This window comes from Henckelia pumila, unplaced genomic scaffold, assembly GCF_033568475.1.
Source record: "Henckelia pumila isolate YLH828 unplaced genomic scaffold, ASM3356847v2 CTG_477:::fragment_1, whole genome shotgun sequence".
In the NCBI taxonomy this organism is placed as follows: Eukaryota; Viridiplantae; Streptophyta; class Magnoliopsida; order Lamiales; family Gesneriaceae; genus Henckelia; species Henckelia pumila.
The window spans coordinates 307,775-331,688 of record NW_027331840.1 but is presented as its reverse complement, the minus strand read 5'-3'; the positions used below and the strand labels follow the sequence as shown (position 1 = coordinate 331,688).

At 34.4% G+C, this 23,914-nt stretch overlaps 3 protein-coding genes and 1 non-coding gene across 4 annotated transcripts; 3 read left to right on the top strand and 1 right to left on the bottom strand.

The window, feature by feature from the left end:
- Window positions 1-62: 62 nt before the first annotated feature.
- Window positions 63-135, bottom strand: TRNAA-CGC (transfer RNA alanine (anticodon CGC)). Its single transcript has one exon. It is a non-coding gene; the product is annotated as a tRNA-Ala (tRNA).
- A 4,747-nt stretch (window positions 136-4,882) lies between these two features.
- Window positions 4,883-5,826, top strand: LOC140872798 (NAD(P)H-quinone oxidoreductase subunit S, chloroplastic-like). The gene has a single exon (XM_073275684.1). The coding sequence runs from the start codon at window positions 4,995-4,997 to the stop codon at window positions 5,691-5,693; it is 699 nt and encodes a 232-aa protein (XP_073131785.1). The 5' UTR covers window positions 4,883-4,994; the 3' UTR covers window positions 5,694-5,826.
- Window positions 5,827-6,724: 898 nt separating this feature from the next.
- LOC140872756 (mitochondrial inner membrane protein OXA1-like) lies at window positions 6,725-10,782 on the top strand. The gene is made up of 9 exons (XM_073275638.1): window positions 6,725-7,448; window positions 7,996-8,086; window positions 8,838-8,885; window positions 9,041-9,099; window positions 9,233-9,308; window positions 9,444-9,575; window positions 9,956-10,063; window positions 10,198-10,252; window positions 10,343-10,782. The coding sequence occupies exons 1-9, from the start codon at window positions 6,955-6,957 to the stop codon at window positions 10,591-10,593; spliced, it is 1,314 nt and encodes a 437-aa protein (XP_073131739.1). The 5' UTR covers window positions 6,725-6,954; the 3' UTR covers window positions 10,594-10,782.
- A 3,652-nt stretch (window positions 10,783-14,434) lies between these two features.
- LOC140872725 (long chain acyl-CoA synthetase 4-like) lies at window positions 14,435-23,914 on the top strand. The gene is made up of 19 exons (XM_073275600.1): window positions 14,435-14,744; window positions 15,860-15,923; window positions 16,060-16,149; window positions 16,591-16,647; window positions 16,779-16,827; window positions 17,001-17,077; window positions 17,330-17,369; window positions 17,462-17,556; window positions 19,919-20,086; window positions 20,215-20,325; window positions 20,402-20,489; window positions 20,694-20,760; window positions 21,106-21,181; window positions 21,277-21,394; window positions 22,115-22,360; window positions 22,448-22,587; window positions 22,907-23,089; window positions 23,245-23,364; window positions 23,668-23,914. Exons 1-19 carry the CDS (start codon window positions 14,593-14,595, stop codon window positions 23,701-23,703), a joined length of 1,977 nt encoding a protein of 658 aa, XP_073131701.1. The 5' UTR covers window positions 14,435-14,592; the 3' UTR covers window positions 23,704-23,914.

The following is a 23,914-nucleotide window of genomic DNA, read 5'->3' as shown; positions in this document are numbered from 1 at the left end:
AAATGCACCATTTCCGAGGGCAAAAAAGGAAATTAGGAAAGGGGGAAAAAGACAAAAAAACATGGAGGTGCGGGGAATCGAACCCCGTGCCTCTCGCATGCGAAGCGAGCGCTCTACCATATGAGCTACACCCCCTTGATGTTCAAATGATTCATTTTGTTTTATTATAACTTATATGTTATCACATCAAGAACAAATTCGAAATTATCCGATTCTAGCTACTCCATCTATTCTATCATTCATTTTATCATCAAATACCATTTCACTTTAACTAGATTACTCTAGAACATTAGCAATTTTTATACATTGTAATTATAAATTATCAATATCGACTACATATTCATCATCGATACTCTTAGCAATCCAAGATTATACATTTACGGCACGTTTGGTTGGTAGTATTAGGTGGGATATAGTCTTCTAAACTAGGCTAAACCATGGTTTGGTAGCATGTTGGATAATAGATCCTAATATAATCAATGGCGGGCCAGAAATTCTAAACTACCCGAACTAAAATTTTAAACTCTAGAATTGTTTAAACTTTTGAATCGAACCACCCGGTCTACTATCAAATTAATCTAAAATTTTCCCAAAATCAATATATATAAAATTGTAAAAAAATTTCGGGCCACCCGGGCTACAGCCCGGATGCCATTTGCCATTATATGTGGCTCCGCCACTGAATATAATCTACATGGGATACATATTTATTAACATGACTTAAATAAACTCACGCCTTACCCATATATTATATATCCCTCTTTCTATCCTCCTTGGCCATTCCAAGAATATCCCGTTCGATGTGCAGGTAACTACCAAGCACCATAATCGTTAAATAACAAGTGTTGGTGAAACGTCCTAAAATTCCTACTGATTTTTTTTTTAAAACTCTCTAACTATAAAATAATGAATATAAATATATATATACTTTAAAAATAACTTTACTTAATTTAAAATACATATACACAATAAATACAATAAAAGTACACACGTGCAATTAAATACTTAAAATTAATTACTAAATATTCATTTATAAAAATTCCATAATGAAAATTTTAAATAATAATTCTACAACAAAATCCATGCAAACTTTAAAATAAATAATTAAATCTAACATTCATGCATATACTAAAAAATCTAAAGTACTAAAACATGTGCGAAAATAGGTGTTCTAAATCTCAACGTAAAAATAATCATAGAGCAATGGTCACGAGTTCTAGCCGTCTGGATACTCATACGCCCTCGCCGCCAGTCGGAAACACATTATCCTCAACGACATTATGCTCACCTGCACCATTTAAATTTAGTGAGTCTAGAGGCTCAACACGTTCTATCCTTATGTAACAATATGAAACCACGCACAAGCACACATTATATAAAATACGTGAATATACTTATATGTGCATGGTCTTAAAATTATATGCATATAAACACGAATAAATAATTATATTGCACCATCATCATGCTAAACATAAACATCATATTTAATGAATCTCATAAAATGACTTATCATGATTTCTTAGTTCTCAATAGGTCGTATCCATGTCGGTGGCCTCATACTAAGCGATTGATCAATCTAAAAAAACCAACGTACGCGGCGGTGGGGTTTCCACCTCTGTGCTGCCACTTCACCAGCCCTCTCAGCTGGATCCATAAGCTCATCATACATAAACATTATCAGGAAGGTCACCGGGCCTAGGTATCCCGGCTCCAACCACATCACTTTTCACCTTCACTTCAACTTCCATAAAAATGTATTTTTTCTTAACATGCACTTAAACTTATCATAAAAATTATTAATGATGCATGAACATAAAAATTTTCTTTATTTCTTTATTTCATGAAAATTTGTCCGTAAATATATATTTAATTTATTTTCTTAAAAATCATACTTATATATATGAATTAAATATATATTTACGGACATTTATTTTTCCAAAGACTTGTTCGAGTTGCTGACCACTTAACTTAAACCCATAAATTCATAAACTGACTCAAAAACTCAAAAGCCCAACCTGACCTGGCCCATTAAGTTTCATGGGCCCCCAGGCCCATGAAAAACTAATGGGCTCACTAAAAACATAATTTAGGCTCATCAACTTATTAACTTAAAGTTAAATTAATAAAATTATTAACTCACAATTAACTTATAAATTTGACCGATAAAATTACTAAACCCGACACAAATTGGCCCAATAATTCTCATGGATCACACGACCTATTACAAATTAGTGGGCTCACCTCAATAATTATTAAAGCCCATTAAATTAGTCCAATTAATTAATTAACCAAACCCCAAACCCATTAATTAATAATTTAAACTCTTGATTAAAATAAAATACTCGAGCCCAATTAATAAAAATCTAGATCCAAACTAAAATTAATTTGACTCGTCACATATTGACCCGACCCGGACCCGGATCTAAGGACCCAAGCCCGGCCCATGAACACACAAGAACCCACGGCCCACTTTCAACAAATGTGACCTGCACAAAATTGTGCATGTAACGGCCGAGCAACAGCAGGCTTTGAGGCCTGCTGCCGGCTAGCTCCGGCCATCGAATGGCCGGAGCTCCACCGCCCAAACGTAGCCCACGTCTGGGCGGTTCCAACAAACCAAGCCTTGCTTTGAACCGATCCCTACACCACCCTAGCGACCCACGATTCGAGAATCCCGAAACTGTCGTAATCTACTTTGCAGCCAAGGAAGAAGGCTTCGGTCCTAGCCATCTCCAGCCCCTTTCCACCCACCAAACCTGACCCCAAGGGACCCTTTTAGACCCATGAAACATAGGACAGCAGGCTCGAACTCTCCATGGCCAGAAACATGAATCAAATCAATCCAACAAGTGTAAAAACGTGAGTGCATGCATGAACTTGAGTATTTTCATTTCAATTCACATACACATGCATTATCAGATCATTCATGCATAAAAACTTTGTAATATGATCTAAATGGTGTTCAAGAATGGAATCAAACGTGCCTTGATGAATATTTGTAAGAAACGACGTCTAAATCGAGCGTACGGCTTTCCGTGATGAACTGATCTAAAAAACAATAGGAAAAATCTTACAAGTCGGCTATGGGGATGAGTTCTCTGCTGGGGAACGTGGAGATGGGGAAGAAGGGAAGAGGAGGCGGCTAGGTGAATTTACGGTAGGTTTAAGGGGTAGGATTATGTTAAATCGTTAATAAAACAAGGTTAAGATATTAAGTAATTATTGAATAAAATAAAATAAACTTAAAACTCTTAAATACAAAATAATTAAATCTGATATTTAACTTAAATCCCGAAATATAAAAATAAGGGATTTTTAAAAGTTATTAAAAGTCATTAAAATGACTTACTTTGGATAAAAATGGACACACACACATATATATATACTAATAAATGCTACAATTTTCATGAAATAATACCTTAAAATAATATTTTAGGGCTCTTAAAAATCTCATAAAATATTTTGGATGAAAAAGTAATATTTCGTCCGTCCACGGTCCCGCCTACGCGATCATAAAATAACCTTTCTCAAATAATTTCATAAATTACCATCTAGCAGTTTAAATGCCGCAATAATATTTAAAACATGCAAATAAATCACATAATTCACATAATAACTCATAAAAACAATTTAACACATTTTTACATTATTTTAAAATTATTAAATCCCCTACTTATGCATGCGGATTTACGTGACGAATTTTTGGGCGTTACAGTTGGCCTTCAACCAGGAAATTATTGGATACTGTAAAATTTACCTCACTCTCATTTATTGAGGATTAAGTCTTGTATTTCTTATATCAATCACTCTTGGAAATGGACGAATCCTCTTCTAGAAGTTTACTATAGCTACTAAATTACCACTAATTAAAAAGAGATTTCAAATTTAATATGCACTTCACCTTCAACATCTCCACAGAATCGATTCACATACATTCCAAATTTTTTTAAAAACAATCTGGGAAGAAATATCATCAAAGGCACATAAAATCAGAGAACGAAATAGGTAGTACCTAGCCAGAAGAGGAAAACTTATGTACCCTTGAAAGATCGTCAAAGACACATCACATCCAACCTTCACATGCTTTCCTTTTCTCCATATGTTGAACGAGATGTTGGGGTAAAAAATGAGGAAGGACGTGGGTTTTGGAACGAAATTATTGAGTTTTGATAAGTAAATCGTGAAAGATAGTAGGGGCATATTGGGTAGTTGGTCATTAATAAATATCTATCTATAATTTTATCACTTGCACCAAACAGGACAATACATATATTTTTAAATTAATCATTCACACCAAACAATATACTTTATACATCATATTTAAATTATCCACCAACTTATCAATATCTCACTTATCTCATCACACGAACTAAACACACCCTTATGTTATTACCATCAACACTAACTAATAAATCCGCTGACTTGTGTTCTATCCTGGTATCTCATTCATCATTTTTTGTTTTCAAAAAGTCATACTTAAACGTATTTAATGACGTTTAATATAATCAAATTATGTTTGACAACTTTTTTAAAACTGCTTTTGGCTAAAGCAAAATGTTTAGGAAACTTTATTTTTTAAAAACTGCTTTTGGCTAAAGCAAAATGTTTAGGAAACTTATGTAAACGACGTTTAATCAAGCTTATTAGAACATTGATGATAATGATTAAATCTAAAAAAATATATTAAATAACAAAAGAAAGCGACTCTAAGACTAAAAATGTAAAAATTATATATCTATTAATATGTGTGTGAGTTATGTATATCATGAAAATGAGAAATATGAAATACTACTAGAAAATCAGAGAACATAACATTATGACTTGTAACATGAGATTTATTTGTATAAATTGGCCTAAAAACACTGTTGGTGTGGAACAGATATAAGCCCAAATTGAGTTGTGGCCACAATTCGAAGCTCCCATAGACTTCACAGTTCACTCCATCTCTGCACCCTTCGTCTTCACAGGTTCCATCCACACAAAACACAAGAATCATGGCTGCTTCATTCCACCTCCCGACTATTCAACCCCCGATACTGCCCAAATCCCACTTCCTCGGCCGATCAAATCCCATCATCACCACTCAAAAATCACCAACTTGCACAAACACCAAGCCCCAATTCAGAAACATCCCCACCGCCAAATTCAACCTCTACGAAATCATGGGGGGAAGAGGACTCTGCAGCGGCGAAGAAAATCTCGGAAAAGAACTCAAAAGAAAGGTACCCGAATCATCCCAGCTCGCTACTGAATCGAAACCAGAAGAAGATAAGTCATCGTCTCTCCCGAACATACCAGAAGATGGGTTCGAAAAGGAGCTTCTGGGATTGACAGGCGGATTCCCAGGGGGAGAAAGGGGTCTCCAGATGTTCATCGCGCAAAACCCACCTCCAAAAAAGGAGAAATCATTCGTGTTCGATAAAAGTCTGGTGAAGAAACCGAAGCCCCCGGAATTGCCGCTGATTTTGCCCGGAATGATCGCTATCGTGAAGAATCCGAGCAATCCTTTCCACATGTATTGTGGGATTGTTCAGAGGATCACAGATGGGAAAGCGGGGGTGCTGTTTGAAGGTGGGAACTGGGATCGACTCGTTACGTTCAGGCTGGAGGAACTCGAGCGACGCGAGAAGGGGCCTCCGATGGTGAATCCCAAGTCTGTAATTCTCGAAGAAATGGTGGAGATGAGGTCGTGATTGAATTTTATTTCTCTTGCTATATTGTGAACTGTTGAACTTGTATGATTCAATCACTGCCATTAAATCAATCTAAATTGTGTATTATATATAATTGGGTAATCCATTTGATTTCAAATAAATATTTATTTAATTCTGAGTATACAGTTGTTAATGATAATTTGATCTATTTACCTTAATTTTCGACTGTCTTTGTAAAAAGCTGGCAAGCGGAATTAGATGATTTTTTTTCCCCATTAAATATTAATATCTTTACTTATTGTTATTATATTGTTAATAAGCCACTGGGTCCTTTGTACTAACATAATTTTGTGTGGTTTTATAACTTTTATGACAGTGTTTTATTTCTACAGATTATATGTTTAATATAGTTGCATAATTGTCATTCAAATAATAATTAAAATATAACAAAATAATTATGAATTCCACTAGTATATTTGATTGCATCTCTAGTAAGTAGTAACTAGAATCCAATTTTTCCCACTTAAAGTTAAAAATATATATATCAAATTTTTAATCTTACGATTTATCAGTTTCTCTAAAGTTCAGTTCAATTTTGTCCAACCTGTGTAATTATTAACATACAAAAATTTATGTAATACCGATTCATGGTTGGATTTTGAGTTAAAGATTTCTAATTCGACTTATAAAAAAATATTGTTTAAATGTCAAAATTATCACTTTTTAATATATATATGAACTGAATCGATCTATCTCATAAATATAACTGTCTCACAAAAGATCTTATTTTTCTCAAATCATGATGGCTTTTTAAATATTGCAATTAATTTGTTTTTAATGGTGTGCGTGGAAAGAAAAGTAGATTGTAGTAAAAACAAAGTTTCGACTAATGAGAGTCACGTCCTTGAGTTTTTGCATTCAATATATTAAGAGATTTAATAAATTAATTTATTGTATCAAATTTTATATGATGTAAAAATTGTTGTAGTAGTTTCTTTATATAAATAACATTGCTAAAAAAAAAATTATCAACATATTAATGAAATTCGCAATATTGGTTTTCGCTAGTGACGTCACACTCGAGAGGGGGTTGCCGTTGGATTTTACTAGCTTGCTAAAAGCCCAACTCCAAAACCCTAACGGCATGCTATACAACAATTAGGAATGCATTTTCCCCGTAATTTTCATCGCGTCTCGATGTTGTGTGAACTTAGTGGAATCTGCCCGTAGATATCAGAAAGCACTCTTAATTGATTAATGTAAAAATTGAAGCTTTTTTTTTTGGTCGAGTGTATAATATATGGCCTACAGGCGGAGCATCACAGCCAGAGGGCAGCTGTTTTATCAACTGCAGAAACGGGTTGCCCCCTCATTTTCGCATATTCATCGTGATGAGAACGATCTTGAAGAATCGCATACCAATGCCACTTCCAGGAACGGTGCAATCCCAATTTTTTTCCAGCAACGTTGTTTTTTCGTCCACGGAAATGGTTTCAGTAAGCTTAATGGGTCGACAAAGATGTTTCAAGATCAGAAATTTACGATTTCTGCCGGCTACGGTGGGTCTGTTTTCGCCAGGAATTTCTCGAGTGGTGGTGTCGGAGAAGGGGCGGCTGATAATATTGAGATTATGTCTGATGTGGCGGATGCATTAGGGGATAACGCTGTGGAGGTGGCTGCGCCGGTGGCGCCGGTGGTGAATGAGGTGGCAGCTGTGGCGGCAGATTCTATCTTTCCCGTGGCTGCGCTCCAGTACTTGATTGATTATGTGCATATGCAAACGGGATTTAATTGGTGAGGACATATTTAGATTTTACGCACTGTAAAGCTTTATCATTCTTATGGATTTAGCCCAGTACAGCTGCTGAAAGGGAAATAATTATTATCAAAACTACAACTTTAATGGTAAACGCGTGGTCTATAGCACACAATTCAGAGATATGGAAGTTTGGTTTCATGCGAATTTTTATTTAAAACCAGGAGATGACGGTCCTATATTAAAAGATTGGACTAGTCCAAGATTCTTTAGTGATCATGGGATAGTTTTATTGATAGAAATTATGAGAATTTTGGTCACATTTATGGCTGCCACTTATATTATGAGCTCATTATTGAAAATGTGATTTTGAGTGCGAGTGAATGCCGCATACTTTAAGCATTTTATTGACGTGGGCTATGTGGCTGTTCGTTTGTATGTGATGGAAAGGCGACCTTCTAAGGTGTATTAACAACAACCTTATGATTGCTTTGAGGCATAAGTCGGAATTTTAATTGGGTTGGTTGTGCTTTGCATTGTTGATTGGCTAAGTGATGATCTCTTCAAAATTTTAATTGTGTTTAGGTGGGCTTCAATTGCACTGACAACTATTTTAATCCGTGGGCTTCAGCTGCCTCTTATGATAAATCATCTGATTTCTACTTCAAGACTTACTGTAAGGGCCATAGCTGCGCGTTCTTTTCCTTTGCATTTTGTTGTTACACCCAGTTTTTTGTGACACTACCTGGCATATCGAAGTTTCTATTTCTTTCTTACTTGCGTCAGCATACTCTTATCATGGAAATCCGCATCTCATTTTACTCCATAGTTACGAGTGACAAGGAGGTGGTGGACTGATAAATAAAATTTCAGTATGCCAAATGAATTTTATCAATTGCCATCTTCCCCAGGCCCCAACTTTTCTACTCGTGTATTAGAAGAGAGGGAGAAAAAAAAAATTGAGTTATTGATAGAATACTTGCTCAATCCAATGAATTTTAAAGTGAGGGACGTGCAAAAAGTACTGTGTAACATTTGCAAAGTTCAGGACATAAGTTCATAACGCCATGTTTCGGTCTCATGGGCGATGGAATAAGAAACCACTGTTATTATTTCATCCTGTCTCTGTTTGTGGTCTCGACCCAGCTCTTTTTTTGGCCGATGGATCAAATCTACATGGTGGATCCAGGACCTGACACTGCAATTACTTAAAAGCACTGTCTGATGCTATTACATTTCAACACAATGTACAAGATCAATGGGCCAAAAGTTAGAAATTCTACTTGTTTGGCCATGGGCCATGGCCTGCCTGCTCTCAGAGCATTCTTAAGATGCTGCCATGCCCTCTAAATATGGCCTTGGTTCAACTTATTTATTCGTATCTCTTGAATGATGACACGTTTATGGTATTGCGTGCTCTTGTGCAGCTTTTACGGCCGCGATTGGAGGAGATTAAGGAAGAAATGCAAAATAGGGTATGAGCCTCAGACTCTTGGTTACTATAGTATATCGTTGATCAACAATAAACAGTTTTTGATGTTGGTGTTTTATGCTTTAAAAACTAGTTTCTGTTGCCTGACATCTTATATAATTACGCCTTCCATAGTCATACTCGTTGATTGTTTCACAGGATATGAGTCCTGATGCTGTGGCTGATGGTCGGGCAAGGATGAACGAATTATTCAAGGAGTAAGTAGCTTTCTATTTTAGGTCCTTAGGCCGGTTGCCAGCATATGCAAAATAAAACACTCTCAAATGAATAAATCAACAATGCTCGATAAAGATTTGGTTCTTAGAATTGATTTCATTTTTTGTGTTGCAGGTATGGTGTTACTCCATTCACCCCTTTAAAGGGACTTCTTATTTCCGGTCCCATCTTTTGCAGTTTCTTCTTTGCTGTAAGATGACATTTTTTATGCTCAATAACACAGATGATGCTGTCTCCTTTACATTTCAATGTTCCTATATAGTGTTCTTAATTCCTGTATAAATATATAAAAACATTTTTACCATTTGACAGCATCTATGTGCAGGTTAGAAAATTGGCAGAAAATGTTCCATCGTTTAAAGAGGGAGGAGCATTATGGTTTACCGATTTGTCAACTCCTGATAGCTTGTTCATTCTTCCAGTTTTAACGGCTTTAACATTTTGGATCACAGTGGAGGTTAGCAACCTTTCTCTCCCATGTTATTTCAGAGTCTGCTTGACGGTTTGAAGTCGTGACGAGTTCAAGAAATTCTTGCTTACTATTTTACGCATTAATTGAATTTTCCGTGTGATCATTTATTCCAAAACCAAGAACCTTTACTTTGTTAAAATTGCCAGAAAGTATACAAAACCAAGGATCTTGTACTGTTTGTTCTTTAAAAAAAATGGAGATTACCATCTCTGAGTAGTGTTTGCAGTTAACAGTAGAATTCAATTTGTGTGTGGATTTTGCTCTACTGCTGTGGCAATTATGGTATCGGGGACATGATTTGTGTCACATCTGAATCCTCAGTCATGTCTGTTTTCTTTAATCTTTCATCCACTCTCCCTTTTTAGTGCAATGCCCAGGAAGGATTAGAAGGCAACCCCGTGGCCAACACAATCAAGAATGTGTCGAGGGTTTTCGCTGTACTGACAATCCCTTTAACCGCAAGTTTTCCGAAGGTAAATGCTTTATCTTATAAGATTATTTTTCTCATTGAATTCTTACAATTAGCTCGCCTCTGTTGTTACGTCAATCATAATGTAAAGATTTCCCTCCACCTTGATTCTTTTGTTTATGTATGATGGATACACAGGCTATTTTCTGCTACTGGATTACCTCCAACTTGTTTTCACTCGCTTATGGTTTAGGTTAGTCATGTTATATTAGAGTTATCATTTCATATTTCTTCCAGTTTCTTGGATTTTTTTACAGGGTGAAACGAATCCTTTTTGTTTCAGTGATTAAGAAGCCTGAGGTTAAAAGGTTATTGGGCGTGCCAATTATACCCGTGGCGACGAAGCCTTTGATCGATCAAAAGCCTGGTTTTTCACTCTCTGAAGTAGTAAAGAAGCATGCAGCAACCTCTTCATCCGACATGGTTTCATCACATGTACCTCCAAGTCCACAAATCGCTTCGCCGTCTGTGCTCAGCCAACGGATTAAGAGCTTAGAGAAAGAAGTTAGAGGAAGGAAGGAAGAAAGGCAGTAATAGGCGATGAAAAGGGCGATTTTTCGGAAGTTCACTAAAGCCTGGTAAACATACCAATTGTTTGTATGTACTTAAAAACAAGCTTAATTTATACTCAACGGCTAGTTAATCTACATGCATGGAACCGGAGATGCGATCAGGGACGGAGCCAGGAAAATCAGATAGGGGGGCGAGATTATGATTCGCAGTGCGGTTGCGGAGAGTGTCGCGGAAACTGTCGTTTCAATTTCATTGGAATTTCACGGAACGGTCGTGGTTATCGTCACGAGATATTTTTATAATAAAAATAGAAATAATTATATAATTTGCTAAAATTTTAATTGAAAAAATTACCTAAAACGTTTTGCGACGGCCGCGAAATCCGTGAAATCGCCCTTTCGTTTCACGACGTTCGCGAAATCGTCGATATTTTAAATAAAAACAGTGTTATATTAATCAATCATTTTTACCCGAAACTTTGTCGCGACAGCTGCGGTTTCCGTTTCGGAAGGACTGTTTCATCCGTTCCGTGACCGTTTTTTCGAACCATGAGCAAGATGAATAAACACATATATTTCGAAAAAAAAGATAATTATAGAAGAAAATATTACTTCAACATAATAAAAATCGTCGAACAAAAAATAAATAACTTAGATAAAAATAAAAACTTAAATGCACCATTTTTATTTTTATTTCTTTTAACTTTTTAATCTTTATTTAAGAAATATATTTTAATTTTAAAGGAAAAATAAATCAAAAAATTTGAGCAATTTCCATCACCATACTCCACCGTCTCCCTCTACCCCTACGGCCCTATCCCTTGTTTACATTAAAAATTGAGGGGGGGCGGCTGCCCCCACTGCCCCCCCTTGGCTCCGTCTCTGGATGCGATGCCACTGTGACTGGAGCAATAAATTTATGTGAAAGTGAGTATAATTTTTTGAAACACCAGTCTGGTCTCCATCAAATTGAGTTGCTATTTTGTTGTGGTATTGATATAAATTTTCACTAATTAAGAGGACTTTATCCATCATGTTGGTATGTTCCTAGTTTTTAATAGAAAATTTCTAAGCTTCTATCATTTACATCGTATATTTGGAAAGTTTTGGGTCTAATCCACGTAATAGACGTTTTTGTGTGCCATATTTGAAGTCTCTGAAATTTTGACCATTAGATTATTAACCCACGATGTTATCTTATACTAAAATACTAGAGACCAATGTAATTCAGTGATTTTTGAGATAGAAGGAAAAATTACTCCAAATATAACATAGATTAAGTCAAATAATACAAGTTAGTCGTCGTAAATTCGATGTTCAATTGAAAAATATCTGGTTTTCCAACACAGAACAACCCGTCTTTGATGAGCATTGATTTTTCTCAGCCTTTTAAAAGGCGGCTCTTATTCTTGATGAGTATTGTTTTTTCTCAGTGTTGTTCTATTAATATTTATCTTGTTGTTCTTATTATTATTATTATTATTAAAATTTTATAAGAGTTTTGTACAAAAACTGAAAAACATAAGAAATAAAAATAATATTTTTTTATTCAAACTCATGAATATCCCAATCAATGTATTTATTATTTAAGCTTAAAAAAAACCGTTTAGACCCTTCGGTTAGGCGCTAGGCGATGAGTCATCTATCATTTAATGTTTTTTAGAACATTGTTTTTTCTATTTCACGAAGTGACCCTCGTTAGCTTTTATAATAATATCTAGATATTTTGGTATTACTTTGATTAGACTAAAAAACCAAATATAAACTTAAATATAAAATTGGACATTAAAGTGATTTTTGGTGTGTCAATAATCTTAGGTATTATTTCCAATTTCTTTCTGATTATATAAGATAAGAAGTTTGTGGGTATATTTTTTTGGATGGATAATATGTGGGTATTAAATTTTAGTAGAACGTGTACTATAATTATATCCAAAAAAATATTTTCTCAAAAATTGAACTATATTTTATTTACTTGTATGAGGACGATAATTTTCAATCAAATCCTTAGCACATATGCATTGCATTTGCATATGCTCGGTGAGGAAAAATGAGGGAACTACAATATCTATAAACTTCTAATTTTACTACATATGTGAGTGAAGATTAAATAAGAATTTTGCAAAGCGAGTGAGTATTCAGATATCTCAATTTTTTTGTGAGAACAACGCAAATACATTAATTAAACAATAAGATAGTGTTCTAGATTGTTTATAAGAAGCGTTGTTGCTGGGTTTTCAATCAATTTCAATAGCTCTGCCATTCAACTTCACCAACCATTTAATTTAAGTTGGCTGGTAGCCTGGTACGGCCTTTGTTCCATGTTTAAAATAAATAAATAATATTTTTTACATAAAAATTATTATTTTTTATAGATAAGATCAAATAAGTGATTTATTTTATAAAATTGATCCGTAAGATCATTTCATAATAATTTCGTGCATATTTAATTTTTAACTTGTATATAACATGAATTAGTTCCCTAACTCATATATGTAATGCATAAATGTAATTTGATATTTTAAGTTCTAAAGACAATCTACTCCCTCCGTCTCAAATACATAGTCCTACTTTTTTTTTACACAGATTAAGAAAAAATTATTGGGAAAGTAAATTTTATACAAACTTCCTATTTTATCCCTATTTAATGTATTAAAAAATGATTGCACAATTTTAAAGGTGTAGTTAATAGGGGTATATTAGTAAAAAAGGGTAAAAAAATATTACTAAATATAGTATACGACTATATATTTGGGACAAACAAAAAAGAAAACGAGAACTATATAATTGAGACGGAGAGAGTATCTGTTACATATATCGAACACAAGGTAAAATGATAATTTGAAAAATTATCGAACTTGGTGTGGTATATGTAAATCATCAATTGATAAATATTTCTGTTTTCATTTTCGAACACAAAAAAAAAAATAAATAAAAAATCGATAAATATTTCTAACGCCGCGTGTTTGAAATTTGTAAAATAGTTAACATAAATAAATATAAATAAAATAATAAAGGCAGCACACCGCCGTTGATGATGCATTGATGCTACAAATAAATTGACCCGGTGTAAAGGAGCAAATAAAAGGTTCCAGAAAAGTAATACACGTCTTAAATTATTTTAAAATTTTCAAGTCCACATATTATTTATTTACATAAATAAAAATAAAAAGATAGAAATAAAATAATTAAATATCAAATATACCATTGAAATACCATCTCCGTGGTGAAAAAATATTAGATGATAATTTAAATTACATAGGTATAATGTTATTTTTGTTTTCTTCCAAAAAGATTTATATCAATGACAATTTAATCACCCATGATGTTAGATTATCATTCTGCGGTGGGCAAATTCAGGTACCATTTATTGTCAAGATGACACGAGAGCGGGCTATATTATGCCTACTAATTTGTTGGACCAAAATTAAAATCTAGATTTAATTGTAGATGATTTAATTCAAATATTCAATTGAATTTGCCTCGTCACCCTATACATACAATTAGCTTATATATATATAATATATCGTTCATTTTTAAAATTTTTAAAATTACTTAATATCATTTTGTGTTTGCGATACGGTCTAATCTGACTCATATTTGCAGTGGAATTAAAAATTTAGTAAAAAAATATTTTTTGTAGATAGATCGAATATGAGATCCATGATTATTGTTAATTAAATTCCAAATAATTTCAATATAGGTAAAAAAAAAATATTTGAGATTTTCAGTTTTCACGGTATATATGTGATGGTATGATTATTTTAAGGTAATTCTGAAGTCAACAGTACTGTGACATTTTATGCCAAAATATTTTATTTTATTTAGAATAAATAAATATATATTTCTTCATCTGCATTGGTTTGATTTAATCTTCAAGTCAAACACCGGTGCGCACCATTCAACCATATATACACACACAAACGATCTCGCATCTTCGATCTCTCAATCTATATATACCCGCATTTACGTTGATATTGTGGGTACATTTCCCGTGCATATAGTTTGAGGCCGGCTGGAGATGGCGGAGAAGAGATATATAGTAGAAGTGGCGACTTCGAAGCCTGCAAAAGATGGGAAGCCGTCGATGGGGCCGGTTTATCGAAGTATTTATGCTAAGGATGGGTTCCCGCCGCCGATTCCTGGGCTCGATTGCTGCTGGGATATTTTCAGGTTTTCTTTTTTTTTTTTCGATTGAGCTGTCATTTTACGATGCAGATTGCTTAATTTGATTGATCAAGGTTTTTTTTTTGGGAAGTATTTGATTGATTACTTTTGAGATTAGGGGTTTAATCTGGAAGGGTTTCTGTTAGTGTTGTATTTGTGAATTTTTGTGTATGCATGGTTTGAAATGGCAGTCAAAAAGTCGATGTTTTTTTTTTAAAAAAAATATTTTTTTTAATCGCCCCTGAATTATGACATGAAGTCGATTGGCGCAGCTATACACGGTCTCCTCAAATGATTATATTTTAGACTTTTATTTGTAGTTCTTTCAATAATAGTTCTTTGTTGATTTGATTCAAGACGTATTCGATGACATGGAAGACTACTGCGCAATTGGATCTGATTACTGTAGAAAGATTTCCGCAGTAATTATGTTGTTTGAGAGCTGTGATCTGGCCCCCACAGTTATAGAAATAGTTAAAATCTTATGAAATTGACACTTCCACACATGACCTTTTTTTATTTTTATTTTTTATTTACACATTCTTGTTTTTGTCTGTCTGTGTTTTTTGAACTTTCCTTTGGATTCGGTGTTGTCAATTTCGTTATCAAAATATTATCAAAACATTTAGATTGGTAATGTCTACAGAATGATGTCTATACGTGCTTAATTGAACGGGATGAATAAAACGGAGAAGAAGCTCCAAATTTTGTTCTTCTTCTTATTACTCTACCTGACACCTGCTAGGGTGCTACTTCAACCACACTGAACTACCTGATATATTTTCTTTCTTATTTTAATGAGCTATCATTTATCACGTTGGAAAATTGCTACACGTAAGTGTAATGGTTTCATATTTAAAAATTTGAATGGAAAATTTCAAGTGTGAGATTGTTAAGATTTTGTTGAATAAAAACAATTCAAGAGTTGATGCAATTCAAATATTATTTGAGAAGTAGTCATCTCATAAAAGTGACTGGGATACGGGTTATTGGTGAGTCTGTGCTTGATGCTTCCTACATTCTGGATGCTCGGCTTGAAATTCTGATTTCCCAGATGTCTTTTTCATCTTTACCTTCTTTGCTGATGAAAATCTGAATCAAAATTTTTTTCTGTGCCACAGTTTATCAGTTGAGAAATATCCCAATAACCGAATGCTTGGCCGTCGTGAAATTGTCAGCGGGGAGGTAGGATTTCATTGTAATGATTATTTGGGAATCACGTGTACTGTAGTCAAATTCATTTGATATTTCTTCTTCTCTATTAGTTTTAACATCTTGATGAACTCTTGGACTAATCATTGTGATATATCTGCTTCACAAGCCTGGAAAATATGTGTGGCTTACTTACAAAGAAGTATACAACATAGTGCTGCAAGTTGGGAATTCCATCCGTAGTTGTGGCTTGGAGGAAGTAAGGCTTGCCATCTTTTGTTTTCACGAATCTTTATTGTTGTCATGAAGCTCTATGTCAAATCCAGTTTTCTTCAATTGTTCATCATATTACTCCGTAAAATTGGTTTTCATTATTGGCTATACTACTCCAATATGCACGTTAAATTGTGATACCTGGGTTTGTTTCAATTGGCGTTAGTTCCAACTGATTAACTGTCTTAATCAGCTTCAACCTTTGCTTCCTAGATATGGAGTAGTCTTTCATGACTGAAATTAATGTCAAAATGTGTACCATGCTTCCCCATGTGCCCACCGTTTTAATTACACTTTGTGAATTTATAATTTTATATACTTTCGACTTTTCTCTCTCTGCTTCTGTTTATACACAATTCCATGTTTTGAAGTTGCATTTTTAAATAATGTCATTCGTACTAACCAATTAATCTTCTAACCATCTCAGGGTGTGCGATGTGGAATTTATGGTGCCAATTGTCCTGAGTGGATTATGAGCATGGAGGTACTTCCTTGATTCTATTTTTATGCCCTTTCTGGATTCATGCCTTCAAGATTGTGAGCGATAGTATACATGTTTAAATTTTGGATTTTCCAGTCATTGTCAATCATCTTATATGATACAAATTGCTGCAGGCCTGTAATGCTCACGGGCTTTATTGTGTCCCTTTATATGACACATTAGGTACATATCATTCCCATTTTTTCATTTGTTTGGCAGTTCATTTTGTTCGTTAAAAAATGAAGCATCTACCTGCTCATAGGCTTTTACAGCATACTGTTTTTTTTTTAAAAAAAATGAAAGAACTAAGTTCAGTTGTTACCATGAGATTTTATCCTTGCCCTTGCCTGGTTTAGGTGCTGGGGCTGTTGAATTCATCATATGCCATGCTGAAGTTACTCTGACTTTCGTGGAGGAGAAAAAAATTTCTGAGGTACGGTTGTTTGAAGTCAGGACATAGAATTAATTGAGTTTCTTCGATATCTGCGGGAAAGTTTTACCTATATCTCTTTATCCATTTGTGTTAATAAATACTTTTTGGCTTATCTCTCATGTGAGACTTGAGCTCTTTTGGAGGCATTTAAAGTTGTTGTGGCTTTGGCCTTGACTGTGAATAATTGAATCATGAGACCTGTGGAAATCGAATCATGCAACTGAATGCGACCCTTTATTTTTGTTTTTTCAGCTGTTGAAAACTTTCCCGGGTTCATCTAAGTATTTGAGAAGTAAGTTGGGTTCAAGTCAAATTTCTTGTAACTAACGGTAAACGGTTTCAAATAAAGGCGATGAATGTATAATTTTGCATCCTCAACTTCAGCAATTGTGAGCTTCGGGAAAGTTACATCTCAACAAAAGGAAGAGGTTGAAAAGTTTGGTGCGACTATTTATTCTTGGGATGAGTTTTTGTCACTGGTGAGCCTGTTGATTTTCTGTTATTTCTGTCACAGGTACATCCTTTGTGATATTTTAATTTGAGTTGCTTGACACTGTGTAGATACCGCATAACATCAAACAGCTTGGTTAATATTTTCTGCTCAAGTTCATTTTTATCAGTAAAGTAATCTATCTCAATGTTTTACTCAGGAAGAATAGCTCATTTCTGCTATATATTTAGAAAGAGATCTTTGTAGTTTATCAGTTTGTTATGCCCGATGTCTGTTGCTAAATTTTTTTTATAGTTTTTTAAACCCTTAGATCCAATGGCATTTTGTGAATGTTTTTTTTTTTTTTATCACAAATGTTAAATTTATCTCTAATATCTATCGGTATCTATAAATACCATACATGAAGCTTGAGGCTTCTTGAATACCTACTTTGGGATTCCGAATATTTATTGCTATAAACTGCATTCATAATTTCAAAATTTCAGTGAATTTCAGTTTTTCAATTATTATTTTTGTTCATACAAAAATTTTATAAGACATACAATGTTACATTTGACTAGAATATTGCACCTGATCATTTTAGGGAAGAAAAATAATTCGGAAGGCTCTTAAAAAAAAGCGTTCGCTTCGTAGTCAATTTGTTTCCATCTGGTTTTACAGTTCAACTTGTTTCAGTGCAAGTTTATATGTTTCCAATCTTTTGGATGAGGATATGTTTTATGAGCTTATAAGTTGTTTGTTAAAGTGTTTGTTTAAACTTATTTTAAACAACTTAAAGATGTTATTATGTTTGGTATTATAAGATCTTTTTATTGTCAAAATTACCAAAAATGGTATAATTCTATGAAAATAATGTTTCGAGTTATACATATACGAAAATAGTTTTAGAATAAACATATATTAAAAAATAAAATTGTTTTAATATTTTACTTTAGAAAAATTTATGTGATTTGGAAATTTTTTAAAATAATATTTAATATTTAATGGGTGGAGTATATGATGGAGATTTATGAAAATATTTAAGGATATTTTAGAGATATAAAATATTAAAATAAGATCTTTTTGAAAAAAATACCTCCCCCTTACTTTTTTTAAAAACAGCTTATAAGCTGTCAAACAACTTATTTTTATTTTGACAGCTTATAAGCTTTTTTTAAAAAAAATTTACCAAACACTATTCGGAGCTTAAAAGCTCTTTGAAACAGCTGAGCTTTTAAGCTCTGCCACAAACAAGCTCTTATTAATTTGTCAACCATATGTATGCTGGAAGCGAACTATTTCAGTGCTAGCTTCCTTAAAGTGATTAATGTTTTCCTATGAGTTTGTTACTGTGTGTACAACAAGTAATTAAAACATATTCTAAATATAGGACCAAAAAAACAGGATGTTGGAAGATTACTATTTTTAGTGATATGCTATTTTGGGAGATTGTAAATTTTATATTATATAGTATTCTGTATTCTTAGAGTTTGAAAAGTTAATGATGCAAATCCTTGTTTTCAAGGGATTTGTTAGGCAATTAGTTATGTGTTCCTTGTTTATAATTGGGGATGTATAAGAGGAGTTAGTGCTGTACACTTTTATCAATGAAAACCCCACTTATTTTTAACACATGAGTTCCCATATGCGTGTGAGAGTCCAGAATGTAGCTTTTAATTGAGAGAGTGTGTCTGCCATCAATGATGCACCAAAGATATATGTTTGACAACTATATAGACACTTCACCAAACCTTGAGGGCTCCAAGTTGCTTTTTACGAACGCCTGTAGTTGTCACAGTGAGGTAATGTGAGATGGTGGGGCAGTTCTTTTATCGGGCCACTGCCGTGACACGATACGATAGTTAGGACACTGACTTCTGAATTTAAGAACTGACAAATTCAGGGTCTAAGCTCTGGAAAATGAACAGAATCAAGAGTCTAAAGATATCATTACAAAAAACTTTATGTACATTGTGTAATCCAAAGACAATAACTACATTAATTCATAAAAAAAATCAAACTAATGCTCATGAATGGGGCTTGTGATGTATCTGAAAAAAATACTTGAACCAGCCTGAGATTGATAAATCCAAATTTGGCCTATATAAATAAAACCGTTTCAAGAAGCTTGCAAGCAGGATAAGTTTGTTTGTGAAAAGGTAGAGAATTGAAATCCAGTTTTATGCTTGTTGTCTTTTACATGGTGTGTTGTCATTATGTATTTAGCTATCCAGAATGTCTGTATTTTAATTTGATTGTTTGGCTCATCTACTTATTTAATGATTGAACTCAATTCCTGTTGATATGAACAAAGTCATCAATATTTTCTCTCTGTATCATTTTATGCACGCACCTGATGTCATACTTTGGTAGTTACACAACATATTATTTTGTTACTTTTCCTTGTACAGGGCGCAAATAAGCACTACGATCTTCCGGTGAAAAAGAAAACTGACATTTGTACGATTATGTATACTAGTGGAACTACTGGTGACCCTAAGGGTGTCATGATTTCCAACAACAGCATTGTTGCTATGATAGCTGGAGTGCAGCATCTTCTAAAGAGTGTTAATGAAGCGGTAAATGTCCATCTATTTGTTTTTCTTGTCTTGATCATAAAAAATTTCTTAAATGGCATGCTATATGGATATATGCGGGATGCATCACACAATCGATTAAAGTTGATCGAATCACATTTTTTTTGTAGTTGACTGTCAGTGACGTATATCTTTCATACCTTCCTTTGGCGCACATCTTTGATCGTATCATTGAAGAGTGTATCATCAATCACGGGGCTTCAATTGGATTCTGGCGTGGGGTAAAATTTTGTTTATCTGCCTAGTGTTAGATTATAGAGAATTCTAGTTACATTTTATGCTATTACATATCTGCAGGATGTGAAGTTATTAGTAGAAGATATTGGAGAGCTAAAACCCACTATTTTCTGTGCAGTTCCTCGGGTATTAGATAGAATATATTCAGGTTCGGTTCCATTATTCATGATATATCTTGACTACTAATAGTTAAATTTTGAACCCTTCTGCATTTCAAAATTTCATGATTGTAAAGTCAATATAATTCCTGAGAAATAGTCAATATTGAAGAAATAATTCAATCGGCCTTGTGATGCATAATTATGGTCTCAAGTCAGTCTTGGTTATGTTGTAACTTATCTTTCTATTTCAGGTTTGCAACAGAAGATTTCGGCTGGGGGATTCATAAAGCAAACCATGTTTAATTTTGCTTACTCTTTGTAAGTTTTTGTGTGTGTGTGTGTGTCAATTTCACTGTCCTCTTGGTAGGGAAAAATTTATGGAGGTTAGCTATATCTGAGCGTGACCTGCATTTTGTCCAAAGTTTTCTTTTCTTGCGGTCTTCTTGAGAATTTTTGCATCATTTTTTAGTTGTACAAACCGTTCTTGAAATCCATCATACTAGCTTTGACTACATCGTAAGCAATTAGACCTTTTGGAGCCCTGATCCCCTGGTTAGTCTGTTTTGAAGCTGAGATATTCACCTTCTCAGTAGACCATGGCTGAAAATGGGGTCAAAATTCTTGACTTTCAATATTTTTGCACTTTGGCAAACTTTTTTGCAGAAAGCTGCGTAGTATGAGGAAGGGCAGTAAACACTCAGATGCATCTCCACTCTGTGACAAAATTGTTTTCAAGAAGGTAATCAGCATTGTCCACGCTGGCCTTTTGTATTTTATTTATGCTCTTCGAACTTTCACATGAGTGTGACTGCCGTTGTTCCGACATGTTTCTAGGTAAAACAAGGCTTAGGCGGAAACGTAAGAATTATTTTATCCGGAGCAGCACCTCTAGCATCTCATGTGGAAGAATTTCTGCGAGTGGTGTCATGTTGTCATGTTCTTCAGGGATATGGTATTTCTCAATCACTCTATGAAATTTGTTAGCAACCGGTTTTGTGTTTTTGAACAATTCACGGTTTAAAGAACTTTGTCATTCAGCATATGCATGTGAACAATACTTCAGCTTACCTTTTCACTATATCTGTTAAAAGATAACTTGTTTTTTTTCATTAACTTTGGTTGAATATTACAAATAACATATTTTGTTGAACGATTCACATTTTAAAGCATTTTGTTCATTTGGCATATGAACTGTCTTTATTTGTTCATAGATTGGCATAGCCATTTGTGATTGGATGCATTGTTTTCTGTGAAGATTTCAGCTTACCTTTTCATTAGCTCTCTCTTAGTTAGTAACCCAATTTTTCCCTTACTTTTGTTGACATTGCGAATAATATGTTTTCACCCAATCATTTGGCTTTGAAACTTCAACTGGAAAATTTACCAATAATTAACTCGAAAATGTTTGCATATCATATCCACTAGTATTATGGAGGCTGCACACGCTCACGTCAGAATCCTCATCTTAATATTTCCACGTGAAACATAAATGAAAAAGTTGTGGAGAGGGAGTTGCTTTTATCGATCTAATATATTCTGGATTGAATTTTAGGTTTTTGTCGATTTCAGTTTGAGGCATTTTTATTGCTTTCTAAACCCTATTCATTTATGCTGTAATTTTTTATTTCTTGATCTGCCTGATCTCTTCTTTGCGTTAATTTCGGTGATGTAGGTTTGACAGAAACTTGTGCTGGCACTTTTGTTTCAATTCCAAATGAGATTAATATGCTAGGCACTGTGGGCCCTCCGGTACCCAATGTGGATGTCTGCCTGGAATCTGTTCCTGAAATGGGGTATGATGCTATCTCAAGAACGCCGCGTGGAGAAGTATGTATACAGGGGGATACTTTATTTTCGGGCTACTTCAAGCGGGAAGACCTTACCAATGAGGTCTTAATTGATGGCTGGTTTCATACAGGTTGCTCTTCCTTACCATTTTGGAATTGATTTTAAGTCTAGTATGTGATGTATGAAATCTAATTTTGATGAAACTCTGCTCTGTCAGGGGATGTTGGCGAATGGCAACCGGATGGTAGCTTGAAAATTATTGATCGCAAGAAGAACATTTTTAAGCTCTCACAAGGAGAATATGTTGCTGTGGAGAACTTGGAAAATATCTATGGTCTAGTTCCCGATATCGACTCGGTATGTGTTAGCAGTTTTGTTGCGTTTGTTGTATCCTTATCTCTTGTCCCTCTGTGAGATTGGGCTTTAATGGTTTTCACTTTGGAGTAAATGCCTGCAACAGTTTGAAAACATTAGCTATGAGTTGGAATGGCTAACCTCTTCTACATTCTCTCTTTAGACACTATCGACTTATTAGATAACTTGGACTCCTCGTGTTATTCCTGAACGTAAATTTGGGTGATTTTTATTTACTTTTTCTTCTACTGAATTTTCACTTCTTATATTGGTGCTTTGCCGTTGTGTGCATGTCACAAATTGCTTATAATTCAAACTGCAGGTTTGGATTTATGGCAACAGCTTTGAGTCTTTTCTTATTGCGATTATTAACCCAAACAAGGAAGCAGTGGAGCAATTGGCTGAAAAGGCTGACATATCTGGTGATTTTGGTACCCTCTGTGAAAATGTCGAAATAAAAGAATACTTTCTTGGGGAACTCGCAAGGATTGCAAAAGAAAAGAAGGTTTCTCTATTCTCTAGCTACTTTATTTATCAAAACATTCGAGCTCTTGACATTTTCAATCAGTTTTTGGTTGCCTTGTGCAACAGGAATCACCGGCCAACTTCTGAAAGTTTTCTCGTTGTTCTTAAACCCTATATGCTGTTTTCTTCTTGCAGTTGAAGGGTTTTGAATTTATTAAAGCCGTGCACCTCGATCCTGTACCATTTGATATGGAACGAGATCTCATTACTCCAACTTTTAAGAAGAAAAGGCCCCAGATGCTCAAGTATTACCAGGTCAGTAAATTTTCATTTTAATTTTTTTGCTACCATTAGTGGTATCGTGTTGGAACAATTACCCTTTTTTGCAATACCTTGTATATATACTTTATCTTAAAATGTGTCACTCGTGTTTAATTTGCGACTGCCTTTTGTTTGTTGGCCCCTTCAAGGGGTGGATTTTTTTTTTTTTTTTTTTTTTTGGGGGGGGGGGGGGGGGGGGGGGGGGGGGGGGGGAAGGGGTGGGGAATATCGCCAAGCGTTGTGTCTCAGGAGTTTGTTCAAGTAATCCTCCCAATAACATCACATCTTCTTGTGCAGGACATCATCAACGGCATGTACAAAAGTGGGAAATAAACAGGCTACTCCAAGATACATAAGCATATAACCCCGATAAAGAATTTGCTCCAACCCTATATTTTTCGCTTTCATTTGGTAAACTTTTGTTGCCCAGCTGACTTGAAGAAAATGTAGAGTTAGAACTGTGAAAATGGACTCGATGTTAGTTCCTCTGAAATTATTATTGTGTCTGGTTCATAATTCTATACAACTTTATCGTTTTTCTTTT